An 18,298-nucleotide genomic window follows, 5' to 3' on the forward strand; every position below is an offset into this window, starting at 1 on the left:
GGTGTGGTGAATGGGCGACTAAAATGAGAAGATGAAATAATGAAGCCATCTAAATAGATACTAATATAAATTGTAAAATAGTTAGGTGAAATGATAAAATTATTAAAAATAGAGACCTAATGTGGACAAAATTTAAAACCTTATTAACCATCTTTAAATGGTTATAACAACCATGTTGGTATAATATGTACAAAAAAAAGACCTTACGGACCTAATGTTGACAAAACTAATACCTTATTATCTTTTTTAAACGGTTATAACAACCATGTTGGTGTAATATGTACAAAAAAACCCTTAAGAACCTAATTTGAACAAAGTTAAAACCTTATTACCCTCCTAGGTCATTAACCCTATTGGGAAAACATATTTTTTCTGTTTTATTTAGACAACTTTTTTTTAAACATTATAGCGAATATTATCACTAAATATAACCCGCGTTAAATGCGAGGAACATATAAAAAATATGTATAAAGTTCTATAAAACCGACACAATAAAAAAAAAGATAAAGTAACATAAAGAGACTTTGCGTTATTGATTATATTAAAACTAATATTTGATCCGCGTTTTGCCGGGAGTCCCTACGTGTGTTTTTCATGCGTATATCATAGCTTAAAAATCATTAAAAGTTTAAAAGAAATAAGCGTTGGTGATTTATCAAAAGTTGAGAAGAGTTAAAGGATTATTTATTTTAAGTTTGATGGTTTTTGAATAATCTATAAAAATGTAGTACAATGTGCAATATAAGTAAAGTTGAGAAGAATTTAGAGACTATTTTTGTAAGTTTGATGTTTTTGAATAATCCATAAAAATGTAAAGGACCGTAAAGAAAAAAAGTTGTTGCAGCGGGTTCAATATGTTTTTTATTAATTTCAAAACAATTTAAAGATCAAATTCTGCGGCAGCTACTTCTTGTACATTGTGCATTTTAGGTAGTACTTTTAGCTACGGTGCTCGTATCTCACAAACAAATGTTTAGTTCTTGTATATATTCATCTAAAAGATAAAATGAAATGTTTGATTATCTATAATCCTTGAAGGACCTATTTGTAGACATCATTTTTTGTTTTATTGGTTTGACAACCTTCCTCGTTACATATGAGTACCTTCAAGCCTTTATTTATTTATTTTTTACTTTTCACGCGAGAAACAACTACATATAACTAACCATGAGTGTCTCCATGAGTGAAGACATGTCTTGTAACACACCAAAAATCAAAGAAATTTAAATTTTCTAAAATCAACCATTAACCAACATTGTTTACAAAAAGAGTCATTGTTTCAAAAGCATTATTTAAAATCAGAGTTTTCCCAAGATCCAGTGACATAAAACAAGAAGATGTGCACGATCACATCTTTGCTATCCCATGATCCTCAAAAATAAAGATGTGGTTTGTACAATGCAGAAAAATAAAGATAAATCTTTAAAATTACATAGCATAAAAATTAAAAGTAATAAAAAGATGTTTTTATGTTTCAAAATATTTTAGATAAAAAAATAAAAAACGAAAATATTTAATGATGTATTGTAGTTTGAAAATTTTATGTAAAGTTTAGACAATAAAAATTATTAATATATCAAATAAAATATATTTGCATGATGATTAAAGTTTATAAGTTCTAATTTTTTTTATTTATATTAATATTATATTTTCTATGTTTTAATTTTTTTCCTTTTTATTTGATTTATGATAATCAATACAAGATTTAATAGATTTCTTTAAAAATTTCATAAATGGTCCTTAGGTGAAATTTCACAAATGATCCTTAAGCAAAGTTTCATAGACAGAAATGGTCCTTATTCAAAATTCATCAATTTAATGGATCCATAACGGACGTCCATAAAAAAACCACTTAAGTGCAAAGTTTGTCCAAAGAGGCCATTCATGCAAAAGGTTTTTATAAGGACTATTTTTAGGACAAAATCATACGTATAAGGACCATTTGTGAACTTTTTTTCTTTTATTTATGATAAATTCAAAATGATTACAATATGCTTTTGATGTTGTTTTATTTGGAAAACAAACAATTTAACTAGTGGCTATTTCTAAACTTTCATTGACATATTAATGAAGAGCAACTAAATATCAACTTGACTTTCTTACGAGAACCTTATTAATTAATTTTTCAAAGTTGAGATGAGACGATCCACCAATAGCAACGGCTTTTTCAGCTTCCTTCTTCCACTCCAAAGCCTTACTTTTCATCATCTTCCCTTTCTTCCCATCCATCATCTCCCTCACCTGAGCCTCCACCTCCTCCCTCTTAACATTTGTATCAATTTCCATTCCAATCCCCCACTCTACACAACTATATCGACAATTTGTTTGTTGCTCTGCAAAAAACGGCCAACAAATCACTGGAACACCGCTGCCAATACTCTCAATAGTCGAGTTCCATCCACTGTGAGTCAAGAATCCCCCGATTGATGGATGCTTCAAAACCTTCGTATGCAGATCAATAAATGTTATGATTACAAAAAATAACAATAAATCATAAGCACAGTCAAACAACGTTACAAAAAGTACCTGTTCTTGAGGACACCAACTAGTTACCAAGCCTCTCTTTGTCGTCTCATCGACAAACTCCGGTGGCATCAAGGCCTCTTTGCCTCCGACAATGTCCGGCCTGGTTATCCACAAGAAATTTTTCTTGCTATTAGCAAGTCCCCACCCAAACTCGATGAGTTGTTCTTTTGTCATTACCGTAATACTTCCAAAGTTCACGTAAACAACAGATCCGGGATCTTTTGTATCTAGCCACTTGATGCATGTCTCATCTTCTTTCCAAAGATTGGACCCAATGTGTTTAAGTCGATCATCGTGAATATGTTGTTGCATCAAGTGTAGTGGGCCTATGGTGAAGGTCCGTGGGTTTATTGCAATTAAAGGGTTAACACTATCTTGTTCTAAGGCATCAAATGTGTTGAGCACAATAGCGGCCCCTCGAGGGAGATTCTCTGCCTCGGTCATAAGATAGGTGAACAAGATGTCATTTATGTCTGTGGTTTGAATGAAGCTCGGTAAGTCCCTTAGTCGGATGTTATTCATTCCAGGAATCCAATTCAAGTTTGTTTCCAAATACCCATTTGTCATGTCGCTCGTATCTGTAACATTTAGTTAATTACAATAGTACATGCAAAGTTACATTCACATAAATAGAAAAAAATATATAATTCCTTATTAAGCTGTAACTTATTAGAGCATCACAATAAATAGTTTAACCACATGGTTGAATGGGTGAAAGACCATGTTTGTCAAATGGATTGGGTGCTAAGTTGATGTTCAATGGATTAAAAATTTTCAATTAAAATAAAAAAGTAAACTTTTTAGTTCTTTTACAATATGTCTCTTTTGAACTTTGCATGGTGTAATTGATAGTAGAAATTAAATAGTAAAGTTCTTAATAAAAAACAAATACTGTGTAACACGACATTAAAATTTATAGATATCAATTAACTTTGGTACCCTTTCTTATTATATTCAAAAAATAAATATATAAATAAACATCACATGATTAGGATTTAATATTTAATTAATGTGATATCATTGCCTGAAAAAATATATTCAATGAAATGGCTAAAGCTTTAAACTAATACCGCAGAAAATTCCACACGCAATGCGACAAATAATGCCAACTTGACATCTCCGTTTATGTTGGATCAGAACATGAAAAACTTAATTTATTACAGTAAAAAATTAAATGACTTTATTGAAAGAGCTGATCATAGTGCCACAAAGATTGTTTGTGGAAATTACTACTTACTAGACTAAGAGAACAAGTAGAATAAGAACAACAAATATAAATATTACCTTTGAGGGGAATATACCCCCTCTGAACAAGTTCACGATAGTGAGTGTAACCCAAAAGCCCGCAAGCACTTGGCGTCCAGAACAGTACTTCGGGCAACCCAAACCTGTCGGCAGCTGAAAGAGTAAAGCTCATGCACCCATCGGAGATAATACATGTCACTGGTGGCACATCGGACTCCTCGCCACCATTAAGCTTAGTGATCAGCTCACAGAAAGGCTCCAAACTGTGGCTAGGAAGGGATTCAAAGAGGGCGGGGATTGACTGTGTGGTATCAGCATCAGACGGCGGAAGGCCATCAGGGATGGAGTAGAAACGAAAATCCGGCAGACCATCAAGGGTGGAAGGACCTCGAGATCGTAGCAGGCGCTTATGGTTGTAATGGGTGTTGACGAAGGAGATATGGAAGCCCTTAAAGTGAAGGAGTTTGGCAAGTTTCATCATGGGATTGATGTGGCCTTGTGCTGGATAGGGGATACAAATGGCATGTGGCTTTTCCATTGCTGCAATACTGTCTCTTTTTGTTTACCATTTAGTGAGGGGGAGGGAAAAGGGTTTTGTTGGAATTTATAGGACGTAAGGAGGGTTGTGAATAAGGGCAAAACTAGAAGTTTTGCTTTAAAGTTTGGCATAGTTTAATGGGATCCCTAATTTAATCTAAGACCTCGTTCAAGATATTATTATTATATATATATATATATATATATATATATATATATATATATATATATATATATATATATATATATATATATAATGCAAAAACCACGTTTTCATTAAAATATTACCAGTAATTTGTAAGAGATCTATATAAGGAAGATGATAATTTATTAATTTATGTTTTTTATTTAATTATTTATAAATATGATGTTTTGATTTTTATATTTTTTATAAAATAGCATCTTCAAAAAATAATTTCGTTTTTATTATATATTCATTCATTTAAAGTTCTCCGTAAAATTTAAACTAATACTATAATTAGTAATTTTAATTGTTATCTTATATAGAATGTTTTTATTAAATAAGTGGAAAACTTATTTAATAGGCACATAAATGGTTCATGTGTTTTGGTGAAATAGGCACATATAATCAAACTTTAACAAAAATAGACATAGTCTATTTTTGTGTTTTGTCGAAAAACTCCCGAGAAATTTCTTTAAAATGATATTTTTACTCTTTTGTTTTTTTTTTTTTTTTTTTCCTTTTTCATATTTTATTATTATCTCCCTTTCTATAGAACCATTTATTTGAAATATTAGAATTATAAACCTAATCATCATTTGTTTGTATGTGTATGTAGGGATGTTAATCGGGTCAACCCGATCGGGTTTCAGGTTAAACGGGTCGAGTTAGTCGGGTATTTTATAAAAATAATTTCACCCGGAACCCGACCCTATTAAGGTACGGGTTATCCGGGTTCGGGTTATTCGGGTTTTGGGTTTATAGGGTCGGGTTAGTCGGGTTACAATGTAAGACATAAATATTGTGCCATATTTATAATAAGGTTTATTTTTCAGAAGGTTAAATTAGGATGTGTTAAATCCAAATAACTTTGAGTGCATATGATTTATTTTTCTTGTTTGTACTTGTAAAAAGCTTTATGCATTTGATTTGAGGCTGTGTATTTTTTATTTTAGGCCACCTAAACTACCATTGCATATTATTTTACTATTGCATATTATTTTACCATGCTACATATTAATTTCCAATTGTACAAAACAATATTTTGTTCTATAATTGTGTTACATCTTTTTTTCCTCTTTTTTAGGCCACATAATGTACAAAAATAGAAGATGTGTGGTGAAATAAAATACATAAATATTGTAGTATATTTTTATTCGGGTTAATCGGGTTAACCCGAAACCCGACTTTTATAAAAAAAATCAACCCTAAACCCGACCCTAACTATAGTTCGGGTTTGTCGGGTTAACCCGAATAACCTAATTAAGAATTTTGACCCTATAAAACCCGACTCTAAATGCCTTAATTGGGTTAGGGTCGGGTCGGGTTAATCGGGTTCGGGTTTTTTTGACCCCCCTATGTGTATGCGTCTGTCGGTGGGTCGAAGGTGATCTCTAGCGTGAATCTCAGCGCCCTTGTAGTACAAGAGGCTGCTTAAAAATAAGCTTCAGGTGTAAACAAGAATCAATCAGGTAAAATTGTTGAAAATTATCAGTAAATCAATCATGGTATATGACAATCTTTATAATTAAAAATGCAAATGGTAAAAAAAAAATCCTCACGTGGAACATTAGCCATACAACTAGGTGAGAATTTTGGTGCTTTGTAATGTTGTTTGTGTTTTAAAGGTCTAATTTTGAATTTTGGTTTTGATTTGAGGTTGAGGAATGGAAGAGGATTCGAATACTAACAATGATTTTGGGTGAAGTGGGGGTGGTGGTGGGGATACTCCAAGCAAATCAGTTTGCAAGAGAAATCATGACTGTCGTTGAAACGAAAAAAAATATCACCCTCGGCGACGATATGAGACCTCCGGTGATTGATTCTAGATGAATTGGAGGTTAAACCATTTGTACAATCAACAAACAATTTTAACTACAAAGGATTAGAAAACAATATAAATAATTTTATTCGATTGAATCGACTCCCTTCTGTGATGCATCATATTTTTATGAATAATCTATTTGAACTTCTAATAGACAGTTTCATGTATATGGTTATTTGCGGTTAGCTCTTTTTAAGGATGATTTTTCATAGATAGTTTCATGAATTTATCAATATATAATATTTTTGTAAATTTGTTTTTAAAACGAATTGAATCAATTGATTGATTTTGTTTATGCATAAATATTGTTTTGAATTTTCAATTTAGTTTTTTTTTTTTATTTTTATTTTAATTTTAGATAACTATGGATAACAATTAATTGAAAAAAATAAACTCTTAAGTTTATAGAAACGGTTAATTTAAGTTTCTGTTTATTTTCTATTTATAGACTACAACTACAATCGTTTCATCAACCTTTTCTATTATAAATGGGAAGTGATTCGTACACAACAATTTTTTGTCATACACAATAATTTATGCAGTATAGAGTTGTACAATATAACATTTTAAAGCACCAATTGTTGCGTATGGAAAAAAAATTGTTATATACAAATTATCTCCCTTTATAAATATGATCTTAAAATGCAAACCTTTCTACTTTTAAAAAACAAAGATCACATAAAACAATAACCAATTTGATGAAGTTAATTTAATAGTCTTGTAGCAATCATTGTACTTGCATTACTAGAAAGAATGGTATTAGCGACAGAATTTGCGACAACGGGTTACCAACGGATTTCCAACAGATTAAGAAAACCCGGTTACATAGATTTTACCGACAGTTTGCTGACGGTTTAGCGACAGAATAAACATTCGTCGATAAGTCGTTACAATTTCCGACGGAATTTAAGAACGGATTCGAGACGAAATTTAATAACAAACTAGCAACGAAAATTAGAATGACTATTCTATATGGGTTATTGACCCCCAAGGCCCAAGCCATTTAGCCCAATCTACCATAATTTAACCCGATATGATTTCTTATTTTGAAACCAATTTAACCCTTCTGGCCTTTACGATCCATATACACTAGAACCTCTATCCTCCGAAATAAATCAAAATGATTTTGCCATTTGTCGGTTTCTCCTTCAATATGACAAATGTAATTTTGTTGTTTTTCTTTATAAAAAAAATTCCAGATGTCAATTTCTCCTTTAATATTTCCGTTTCTTTTGCTAGTATTACACATTTCATCATATAATCCCATATCCTTTCTTAATTATTTCTTTTATTTATGGTGTTATTCTTTTATGGTATTTCAACTTACCATAAAAGTACTCACGCCCATTGACAGAGAATTGAATTCTTGCTGAAGTTATAGGCTAAAAAAGTCGATGATTTTTTTCACACCTACAATTTTAATATTTTAGGAAGATAATGGATTTCTATATTAAGACTTCCCTTTAAATACGATTGCTACTATGTGTAACAGCCCAAAATCTTAAGTATTGTTTAATAGCATTTTGGAGTGTTTTAAAGGGGGGACTCGGCGAGTTGGAGCCAGACTCGCCGAGTAGGGTCGCAGTTGTGGTCGCGGGTTCGTGGCTAGACTCGACGAGTCCAGGTATGGACTCGGCGAGTCGACGCTGTTCAGTGGAAAACCCTAGCCGTTCAGTTTGGGACGTATATAAGGGATCTTATGCCTCCATTGTTCGCCTTTTTGGCCGACTGAGAAGGACCCTAAATCGGTTGTGGGCATCCAGAACAAGGATTGAAGATCATTGGTGATTTGAGGAAGTTATTGTCCAAGAAGGAGAAGGTTTTGGCTAATGGGACAGCAAGGGAATCACGTTTTGAGGCTTGGGGACACTGAGAGTGCATGATTCAGGTAACCTTTCGGATTATTTTCTGTTATGTGAATGTGTGCATGGATTTAGGGTTTGTGAAACCCATTTGGAGATTTGATGGATTGTTGTGTTGTTATCCAACGTTTATAACCCTGTATTAGTACCCCTTAGAGGTCCAGAAGGTCCTATGTTTGTATATTCGGGAAAATATGTATCTCAGGAAGCAGTTTGATCGACTGCATGGCGTGGACTCGCCGAGTCGGATGATCAGACTCGGCGAGTAGCTTGAAGATTCACTGGGACTCGCCGAGTTGTTCTTCAGACTCGGCGAGTGGAGTCGGGGTGGCCCCGCGATTCTTCCAGGAGTGACTCGCCGAGTCAAAGAGGATACTCGACGAGTAGAAGGGGAATCTTAGAGGATTGAAGGACGACCAGACTCGCCGAGTCGCCAGGGAACTCGCCGAGTCCAGTCGAGCTGACAATGGACTGTTGACCAGAGTTGACTGGTGTGATTTCTTAGGGTCAGTTAACGTGGAAGATAGAAGTATTAATAAGGGATATATGATGTTACAGGGAGCTTGTAGCTCGGAGGATCAAGTGCAAGGGATTTTAGGAGTTGCTATCTTCCAGTGTCCGCGAGGTGAGTCTTCTCACTATACTTCACCCGGAAGGGTTTGATTGTGTGACCGGAAGGTCAAGTATATTATGCGTTATGTTTATATGCTATCAATGGAAAGTTAGCTGCTACGTGTGATATACATGCTTATATATGGGCCGGAAGGCAAAGTATTATGTGTCAGAAAGGTCAGGTTGATATATGATATATGTGCTTTATGTGTTAGAGTATTTGTATTATGTGTTATATATGTGTATGGGCCGGAAGGCAATTAATTTATGGGCCGGAAGGCAATTATCTTATGGGCCGGAAGGCAATTATCTTATGGGCCGGAAGGCAAATATCTTATGGGCCGGAAGGCGAGTATCTCATGGGCCGGAAGGCATTGTACAGTTGACCGGAAGGTCAGGGCCTGGAAAGGCGTATGTGCGTAAGGTATATTGGGGAACTCACTAAGCTTCGTGCTTACGTTGTTTATGTTATGTTGTTTCAGGTTCTTACAGTAACGCGGGACGGCAACGGTTCGATTGTACACACCGAAGAAAGAGTTGTCTTTTGGAGGATCCTGGTCTTCTATTATAACGAAAATGAAACTATGTTTTGTAATTCGAATGTGAATAAGATTTTAAACAAGTGTTTTTAATATTAAATTGATTATTTAAATGAAAATTTTGTTATTGGAAATCACGGTGTTTCAAATTGGTATCAGAGCCTTGGTTTGAGGGATTCGGACGCGCCTACGGGTAAATCTGGACTCAAACTGAGGAAGTAAGAAAAAGGTTTTCCAAATAAATGGTTTTCTAAAAGTGAATAAGAGTTCAAAGAGAAAGCAAGAAAGAGCAGTGTGTACAATCAGCCAGAGCCAAACGGTGATTTCCCAAAATACCCTTACTTTTGTGTTATGACATATTTATTATGCACTTTATGAGATATTATTGCATGCTAGAGACAGGCTAGGAATTTCATATCTTAGGACTAGAGTGGCCTGATTTGTGATGCCTTAGCCTAGGGCTTGTTGTTATATGTGCGTTATGCTTTTGTGTGTATGTGATGAGTGAGGGTATCTAGTTAGAACGCACGAGGGGTAGAGCTATAGAGTACAGTGGTACTTCCGAGGATGAGCCGAGAAGGTGGAGCTATCAAGGATAGAGAGTCCTATGTATGCTTCAATGCTCGAATGCTGCTTGCTTTGTGCTTTGTGGAGTTATCGATGATGGGAGTCAGCTACTAAGTGAGTATGACGATACTCAGGAGGTAGAGGGCTGGCATCATTAGGAACTCTTCAGCAGCTGATAGCAAAGAAGTGGGAGGACAGCGGAAGGGACTAGGGAGTAAACCTAGCCAGATGAGTGCGCTGGTAGAGTAGAGGATTTCGCTGGAAAGCGAGCACGCGCGATGAGATGGGTGAAAGAGCAGGTTTATCAGCTACTTAGGAACTCTGGGATGGTCCGTGTGGAAAGTATGGGTAGATGTGGCAGGTAGTATGGGCCCGTACTACTGAAAGCAGAGGACCCATACTTGATACAGGGGGCATTCTGAAGGTCCTAAGGAACAGATTGAGGGGTGATGTTATGGTTCGGATACCATACATCGGAGCGGATACAGAGTGATGTTATGGTCCAGGCACCATACATCGGAACAGATTGAGATAGATGTTGTGGTCCGAGTGCTATACATTGGAGCAGATTAAGGAGTGGTGCTATGGTTCAGGTACCATACACTGAAGCATGTTGAGGAGGGATGTCATGGGATGAGTACCATGGTTCGTAGTGGATGATGCTTGTGGCTATCTTGTTATCCGGTTATGACCGATGAGGTAGAGATTGGACGCTATGGGTTTCAGGCCTGTAGACCATGATTGAGTACGGAGAGGCGTTCCTCGAGGGGAAAGGCGAGTGCCTATCAGAGTATTTTGGTAAGAGTCAAAGACAGGGGAGAATTTCAGTTGAGTCGAGCAATCAGACGACAGAGGAGAGGTCACCTTTTGGGTGGGTAGTGTCATTTATGCTCGTGTGCAAGACGCGAGAGGTCTGGTGTTTCAGTTCTGGATTTGGGAGTACACCCTGCAGGTAGTTATCGATAATGACTTCCCTCAGAGCATCAGGTAGCGGGTGTACCGCGAGACAGAGATTTACCGTGAACAGACAGTCAGTTGGGACTGAGGTAGTCGAGAATCACACCACACCTAATTGAGAATGACAGGTTGTGTTATAGTGGTAGCAGTGAAGAATTCAGTTGAGTTTTGCAGTACAGAGAGTTTCGTCTAGGTTGAGAGTGAGTTCCTGTCCTTGGGACAAATCCGGCGTTGGATATGGGTTGATGAGTTGAGATGAGAGGAACGATGATTTTGCGGTGCAGTTTACGAGTCAAAGATGTTATCGAGCAGTGCAGGTGCTTAGTATGAGATTGGTATGGGATTTGGAACGATTAGAGGCAGCCGTGATGAGAAGTCCTTGGAGAGTTAACCAGAGGTTCAGAGTATAGGGGATTGATTGACTCCATAAGGGGAGGGACTATCGGGTGTTGCACAGCACTTTTCTGGAGCAGATACGACTTCGCTGGTGAAAGATAGTCGTGGGTTGATTGTATACTAATTGGTGTTGGTTCGAACCTTAGTGGGGGAGAACCGGGTGCAGTGTGTAAGAAAGCAAGAATTGTCAAGAGTAGTAATAAGTGGAGTATAGAGATGCAGTAGGAAATCATGAGACCATAGGTGTTGATGATCGAGTAAAAAGGGGTTACATCGGAGCTTGCGGGTCCGGTGGTGCATGCCGCAAGTGCGGAAAGGAGGGGCATTGTGCACGGGATTGTTGGCAGTCAGTGCCAATTCGGGATTTGAGGAGGACAGGATGAAGCGGAGCCCAGAGGGCTCAGGGTCGTGTTTATCTGCGTGCGACAGAGGGAGACGGAGCAGTGCCGGAGACAGCTGCGGGTATGATGCTTTCATGATGTCTTAATTGTCTTGCATTGATTTGGCGTATTGTTTGTGCTGGTATCTTGTATGGATTTCGATGCGGTATTCGTTGTTTCGCGGGTCTGGCATGGTTATGGATTGGTGCTTCAGGTTTTCGCCTTGGCATTCGTTATTCCCTGATGGTTGGGTATGGTTATAATTGGTGTTTTAGTGTCAGTAGTCTTGTGCGGTTTTCGATGTGGTGTTCATCCTTTGGGCAGATTGTGAGTTTGGTTATGGGTTATGGTCGAGGATTCCTTTGGTTATCGTTCGTGGGGGTTGTTAGGGGAGATGCGGCACTGGGTTGATTGTCGGGTAGCATCTACAGTCGTGGAGTGGATGATTGAAGGACTAGATTCTTGTGAGTGGGTTGATCAGGGAGGAGGTGTGTTTTGCTGAGGGTTGCTTGTGCTTGTGGGAAGCAGTCAGTGTGTAATTGTTCTCTTTGTACAGGATTGTTCTGTAAGGTCGTTAATGACGATCGGTGGCAGTTAGTCAGTGCTTTAGTGGGGGGGGGGGGGAGAATTAGAAAATTCTCCGGGAGATCGATGAGTATATGAGGGTGCTTAGCTGCCAGGATTTAGCAGTGTTTGTCAGCGCAGAGTATAGGCCGACGAGAGCGAGGGTCGGGTATGCGGGGCGGGATACAGACCTAGGGCATTCGATTGTGGAGGCCTGAGAGAAGGTCGGGATCAAGCTTGAGTAAGTGACCGGGATTATGTTGTGCATGTTTCTAGAGCTGGAACCGGAAGGTTCCAGAGTTAGAACCTGAGGGTTCGCAGAGTTGGGTGTACGGACCCACAGAGATATAGCCTCGAGTGGCTAGTATGTGTTATGAGAGTCGGTCCAGTCATGCTGGAGACTCTGTTGGTATTGCTGGATCAGTTGAGATTACGGATGGTGTATGTGCAGTGTGATTACATTGGAAGGGCGGGCCCCGTGATTGGCGATCTTGTTTAGCTGAGGCAGTGATTTTGATGAGTGGAGAGAGTGCATGAGATTGAGAGCCCCTGCAATGAGAACCAGAGTATGTGGATAGCGGTTACGCAAAAAGGGTGGTGTCCCTTGGGGCGAGCACCGTGGCACCGGGTGGAGTGGCATTATGGCCAAGAGGGTTCCTTGGAAAAAGGAAAAGAGGAAGGTGTGTAACTCCGAAGGGGTGCAAGTTCACGAAAGTGAAAGCTGCAGAGCAGAGTTATGGTTAGAGTATTTCAAGTATGGTTTCGAGCATCGTGTTTGCGGCAGTGAAGTAGGAACCCATCCGGGTTGGGATGACTGACGAGACTCAGAAAGGATGCAAGGGAATAGAGAATCTTGAATTCTCAGTGTGATTCTGATCAGGGTATAGGACGGATATTAGTGGTTCGTCTTGGGAGATGTTCAAGGATATCATTAGTGTATCGGGTTTTTTTTCAACCTGCGAGTGTTGGGACTAGTTCAGTATGTGTATGTGATGGCAAGAGGGAACTTGTGAGAGTTGATCTGAGAGGGAGAATGGATCTCTCAGTCGGTCCGGAAGGGGCAAAGTGGGCTTTGGATTGGGGATCCGGTGGTTCAGGGTTTCCTAACCCTTATGGGTTGAGTGATCGTTGAGATTTGGAGCAGAGTGCATCTTGGGTAATTTCTGATTACAGAGAGTGATGAGCAGCTCAGAGTTCGTGCTTTAGTTGACAGAGCAGACTCAGCAGGTTAAAGAGAGTTAGTGATCGTCTAGAGTTAACAGGAAAGTTATGCAGGCAGACGCCGTTACGAGCATGTGATTCAGGTCGGCGACTTCGTATTTCTGACGGGGTGTTTCGATTTAGGAAGAGGGGTAAATGGGGGGCCTCGGTATGTTGGGTCTGTGTGTGAAGGTGCGAAGGTAGGAAAGGTGGCCTACCGGTTGGAGCTGCCAACGGAATTGGGATGGATCCATGACACTTTTAGGTGTCGCCCTTGAAGAGGTGTATAGCAGATGAGTCAGCAGTGGTTCTACTAGAGAACGATTAGGTGGATGCGAGCCTGTGTTACGCCGAGAGGCCAGTGGCCATCAGGGATCGGAAGATCAAGTTTCTGAGGAACAAGGAGGTACCTCTGGTATTGATTCAGTGGCAACCGCGGAAGAGATCGGAAGTGTCTAGGGAAGCCGAAACGTGTGGTGCGGGAGCAGCAGCCAGAACTATTTTTCAGAGTGAGACTTCGAGGGCGAAGTCTAATTCTAGTGGGGGAGAATTGTAACAGCCCAAAATCTTAAGTATTGTTTAATAGCATTTTGGAGTGTTTTAAAGGGGGGACTCGGCGAGTTGGAGCCAGACTCGCCGAGTTGGGTCGCAGTTGTGGTCGCGGGTTCGTGGCTAGACTCGACGAGTCCAGGTATGGACTCGGCGAGTCAACGCTGTTCAGTGGAAAACCCTAGCCGTTCAGTTTGGGACGTATATAAGGGATCTTATGCCTCCATTGTTCGCCTTTTTGGCCGACTGAGAAGGACCCTAAATCGGTTGTGGGCATCCAGAACAAGGATTGAAGATCATTGGTGATTTGAGGAAGTTATTGTCCAAGAAGGAGAAGGTTTTGGCTAATGGGACAGCAAGGGAATCACGTTTTGAGGCTTGGGGACACTGAGAGTGCATGATTCAGGTAACCTTTCGGATTATTTTCTGTTATGTGAATGTGTGCATGGATTTAGGGTTTGTGAAACCCATTTGGAGATTTGATGGATTGTTGTGTTGTTATCCAACGTTTATAACCCTGTATTAGTACCCCTTAGAGGTCCAGAAGGTCCTATGTTTGTATATTCGGGAAAATATGTATCTCAGGAAGCAGTTTGATCGACTGCATGGCGTGGACTCGCCGAGTCGGATGATCAGACTCGGCGAGTAGCTTGAAGATTCACTGGGACTCGCCGAGTTGTTCTTCAGACTCGGCGAGTGGAGTCGGGGTGGCCCCGCGATTCTTCCAGGAGTGACTCGCCGAGTCAAAGAGGATACTCGACGAGTAGAAGGGGAATCTTAGAGGATTGAAGGACAACCAGACTCGCCGAGTCGCCAGGGAACTCGCCGAGTCCAGTCGAGCTAACAATGGACTGTTGACCAGAGTTGACTGGTGTGATTTCTTAGGGTCAGTTAACGTGGAAGATAGAAGTATTAATAAGGGATATATGATGTTACAGGGAGCTTGTAGCTCGGAGGATCAAGTGCAAGGGATTTTAGGAGTTGCTATCTTCCAGTGTCCGCGAGGTGAGTCTTCTCACTATACTTCACCCGGAAGGGTTTGATTGTGTGACCGGAAGGTCAAGTATATTATGCGTTATGTTTATATGCTATCAATGGAAAGTTAGCTGCTACGTGTGATATACATGCTTATATATGGGCCGGAAGGCAAAGTATTATGTGTCAGAAAGGTCAGGTTGATATATGATATATGTGCTTTATGTGTTAGAGTATTTGTATTATGTGTTATATATGTGTATGGGCCGGAAGGCAATTAATTTATGGGCCGGAAGGCAATTATCTTATGGGCCAGAAGGCAATTATCTTATGGGCCGGAAGGCAATTATCTTATGGGCCGGAAGGCAAATATCTTATGGGCCGGAAGGCATTGTACAGTTGACCGGAAGGTCAGGGCCTGGAAAGGCGTATGTGCGTAAGGTATATTGGGGAACTCACTAAGCTTCGTGCTTACGTTGTTTATGTTATGTTGTTTCAGGTTCTTACAGTAACGCGGGACGGCAACGGTTCGATTGTACACACCGAAGAAAGAGTTGTCTTTTGGAGGATCCTGGTCTTCTATTATAACGAAAATGAAACTATGTTTTGTAATTCGAATGTGAATAAGATTTTAAACAAGTGTTTTTAATATTAAATTGATTATTTAAATGAAAATTTTGTTATTGGAAATCACGGTGTTTCACTATGCATCTTATTGTCACTATTTTCGTGCATTTTATTCGGAATACCATTACGATTATTCTTCAATGAATTCTCCTTCCAGATTTATATTTTTAATTATATCTTCTTATACATGGCGTCATATAATCATATTGACAAACTAATTGTTCAGTAAGTTGTACAGTAGAACTACAAATACAAGTTTACTTCTACTTTGCTAATATGCCATATGTTGCACTGTATGTGTTATTGATAAATTGCTTCAGAGACAAAAAAAAAGCCCCTATAATATCCATCTTCTCACAATTTTGTTGTTGTATGTATGTATCTATGATCAATGTTATTGATATTGACTGTTAAAGTCAATTGAAAATGTATAAAACTGATGTTATGCACGTTTGACAATCTTTGTATATGTTCGATTTACCTGATATACCCCTACCCCTGCAACCATTGTTGTGTGCTACTGTTGATATTTCTGTTTAATATTAACCATCAGGTGGTTAATATTTGATTAATTTATATCTGTTTGTTCTTATTTCAATTTTGAAATTTCCTTGTTGGTTGAGTCATTGTAAAGTGTTGATTAATCCTTAAGTTGCTTGGTTTAGTTTATTTAAATGCCCTTACTATTAACATGATGAATGAGGATTGAACAACAGCTATGTATATGTATTTATTTTCTCGATATACACCTATCCATGCCACTGTTGCCCCCTTGCTGCTGCTATTTCTCTTTATGCCCTTTTCACAACTCTTCTGTAACTTTGGTTGTGTTTTTGTTTCATTCCACTATTTATTCATTTTTATCATGTTTAGTTTCAAATATATAAGTGTATAATAACACCAGAAAGTGCTATGCAAACAATTTGTGGTGTTAATCATTTGATCCGCTTTAGATCATAAATAGGATTTTGATTTCTCAGGCTCGATTTTTTGCAAATTTCCCTACCGGTATGTTGTTTTGAATACTCTTAAAAAATGTGTCGTTCGATATGCTATTTCTCGTTAATATTGAATCTGTGTATATTTTTTGTTGAATCCGGATGATATGGATGAAATTTTATAAGTTATAACTTTATTATATATTTTGTAGTTTAGAATTTATTAAAAGAATGATAATAGAATTTTCATGCTTTTCTTACATTGGTAATACTAACATAACATAAACTCCATTGTTTCTCAAATTGTTGGTGTTTTTTTTCCCTCTTGGTTCTGTTTTGGGTATATTTGTCAAACATACTATTTGTTTGTTGAAAACAAGATTCACACCTGTTGAGAGGTATCACGCCATCAGGTGGCTGCTATTACAGGTTACATACATATTTTTGGATTGAATTTTTTCCTTTCATTGCACGTAAACTGAACCTATACTAATATTTTGTCTTATCCTATTATTTTAAAACTTTCAATATCATATTCATTACTAGGTGTGATACCCGTGTATTACACGGGTTTTATTAAAATATTAATACAAATTATTAAGAATTACATGTTTTTTTGTAATAATTTTACATAAATACAAGAATCTATAATGAATAAAGTAACTCTTTCAATATATTTACCCTAATAAAATGGTACATATTTGTAAAATGATGACGACAATAATGATGTAAACATTAAACATGAATTAATTAAAACTTGCTACATATAAAAAAACAAAACGATGAATAAGTAAGCTAATCCTACCTAATAAATGAAAGAAATATAAAAACTATGATTATTACATTGACAAAATTGAAAGTGATAAGCAAATAATTCATTGTAGTAAAAAAAAATTAATATTCATATTGATATAATTTGCATACGATTCAATATAAGAGATTAAAAGATTAATAAGACAAAGATACGTAAAGTTTCATTGAAAATGACAAAAATACCCTTCTGCAAAAATTATTGTGTTTCATTTTTGTTACTACAAACATTTATAATTTGCATATTTTTAATGAACTTTATTCTATTGCAAATATCTAGTCGATATAAATCATTATAATGTTCAAAAGCATAAAGATTACTACAAACCATGTTAAAAACACAATGATAATAGACCATTACATTCATTTTATTGATTCCATTCAATCACATCAAACAAATATAACAACTTTCAAAGAAGTAGGAAAACATATATAAACAACAGAGTTGAACATAAACACACGTTACAATTTTTTTTTTTTTTTCCAGTATATTATTGTAAATGGCTTCAAGTTTGAAAGTAAATTGCTACAATAAAAACTTTCATCAACAGATCCCACAACATGTAATCAAAACATACGAAAATAGTTCTTAAAAATATGTTAAATTTGATTTTTCTATAAAAAGACCAAGAAGCCCTTTATTCAAAATAAAAACAAAACATAGTAGTTTCCTTTGTAAAATATGTTAAAAATCATATTTTTATAAAGTAGAATGCTATTTTCTGTGTATGTTATAAAGTTTTATTGTTAAATTTTCTTTTTCTATAAAAGGACCAAAATGCCCTTTCTCCATAATATGATCCTGTCTATTATTCCGGAAAACATGTTCTTAATAAAATACTACAACTTATCCAAAATTAAGATTTTTTGCATATTTTCTTAAAAACTATTTTATGTTGTGAGAACAAAAGGTTGGATAGTAGACAGTAAATTAATAAACTTTTAAGATTTTCTTCTGACTTGGCCAATAAAAAATTAATAAATATCAGCAAACAAATATAACAACTT

At 37.2% G+C, this 18,298-nt stretch overlaps 1 protein-coding gene across 1 annotated transcript; it reads right to left on the reverse strand.

Moving 5' to 3' along the window:
* Positions 1–1,826: 1,826 nt before the first annotated feature.
* Positions 1,827–4,435, reverse strand: LOC145094096 (UDP-glycosyltransferase 85A8-like). The gene is made up of 3 exons (XM_079032371.1): positions 3,811–4,435; positions 2,527–3,104; positions 1,827–2,442 (listed from the first exon to the last, which is right to left on the reverse strand). Exons 1-3 carry the CDS (start codon positions 4,307–4,309, stop codon positions 2,086–2,088), a joined length of 1,434 nt encoding a protein of 477 aa, XP_078888497.1. The 5' UTR covers positions 4,310–4,435; the 3' UTR covers positions 1,827–2,085.
* Positions 4,436–18,298: the final 13,863 nt, after the last annotated feature.

This window comes from Lactuca serriola, chromosome 3 (genome assembly GCF_051521515.1).
Source record: "Lactuca serriola cultivar US96UC23 chromosome 3, Lser_US96UC23_V15, whole genome shotgun sequence".
Classification (NCBI taxonomy): Eukaryota; Viridiplantae; Streptophyta; class Magnoliopsida; order Asterales; family Asteraceae; genus Lactuca; species Lactuca serriola.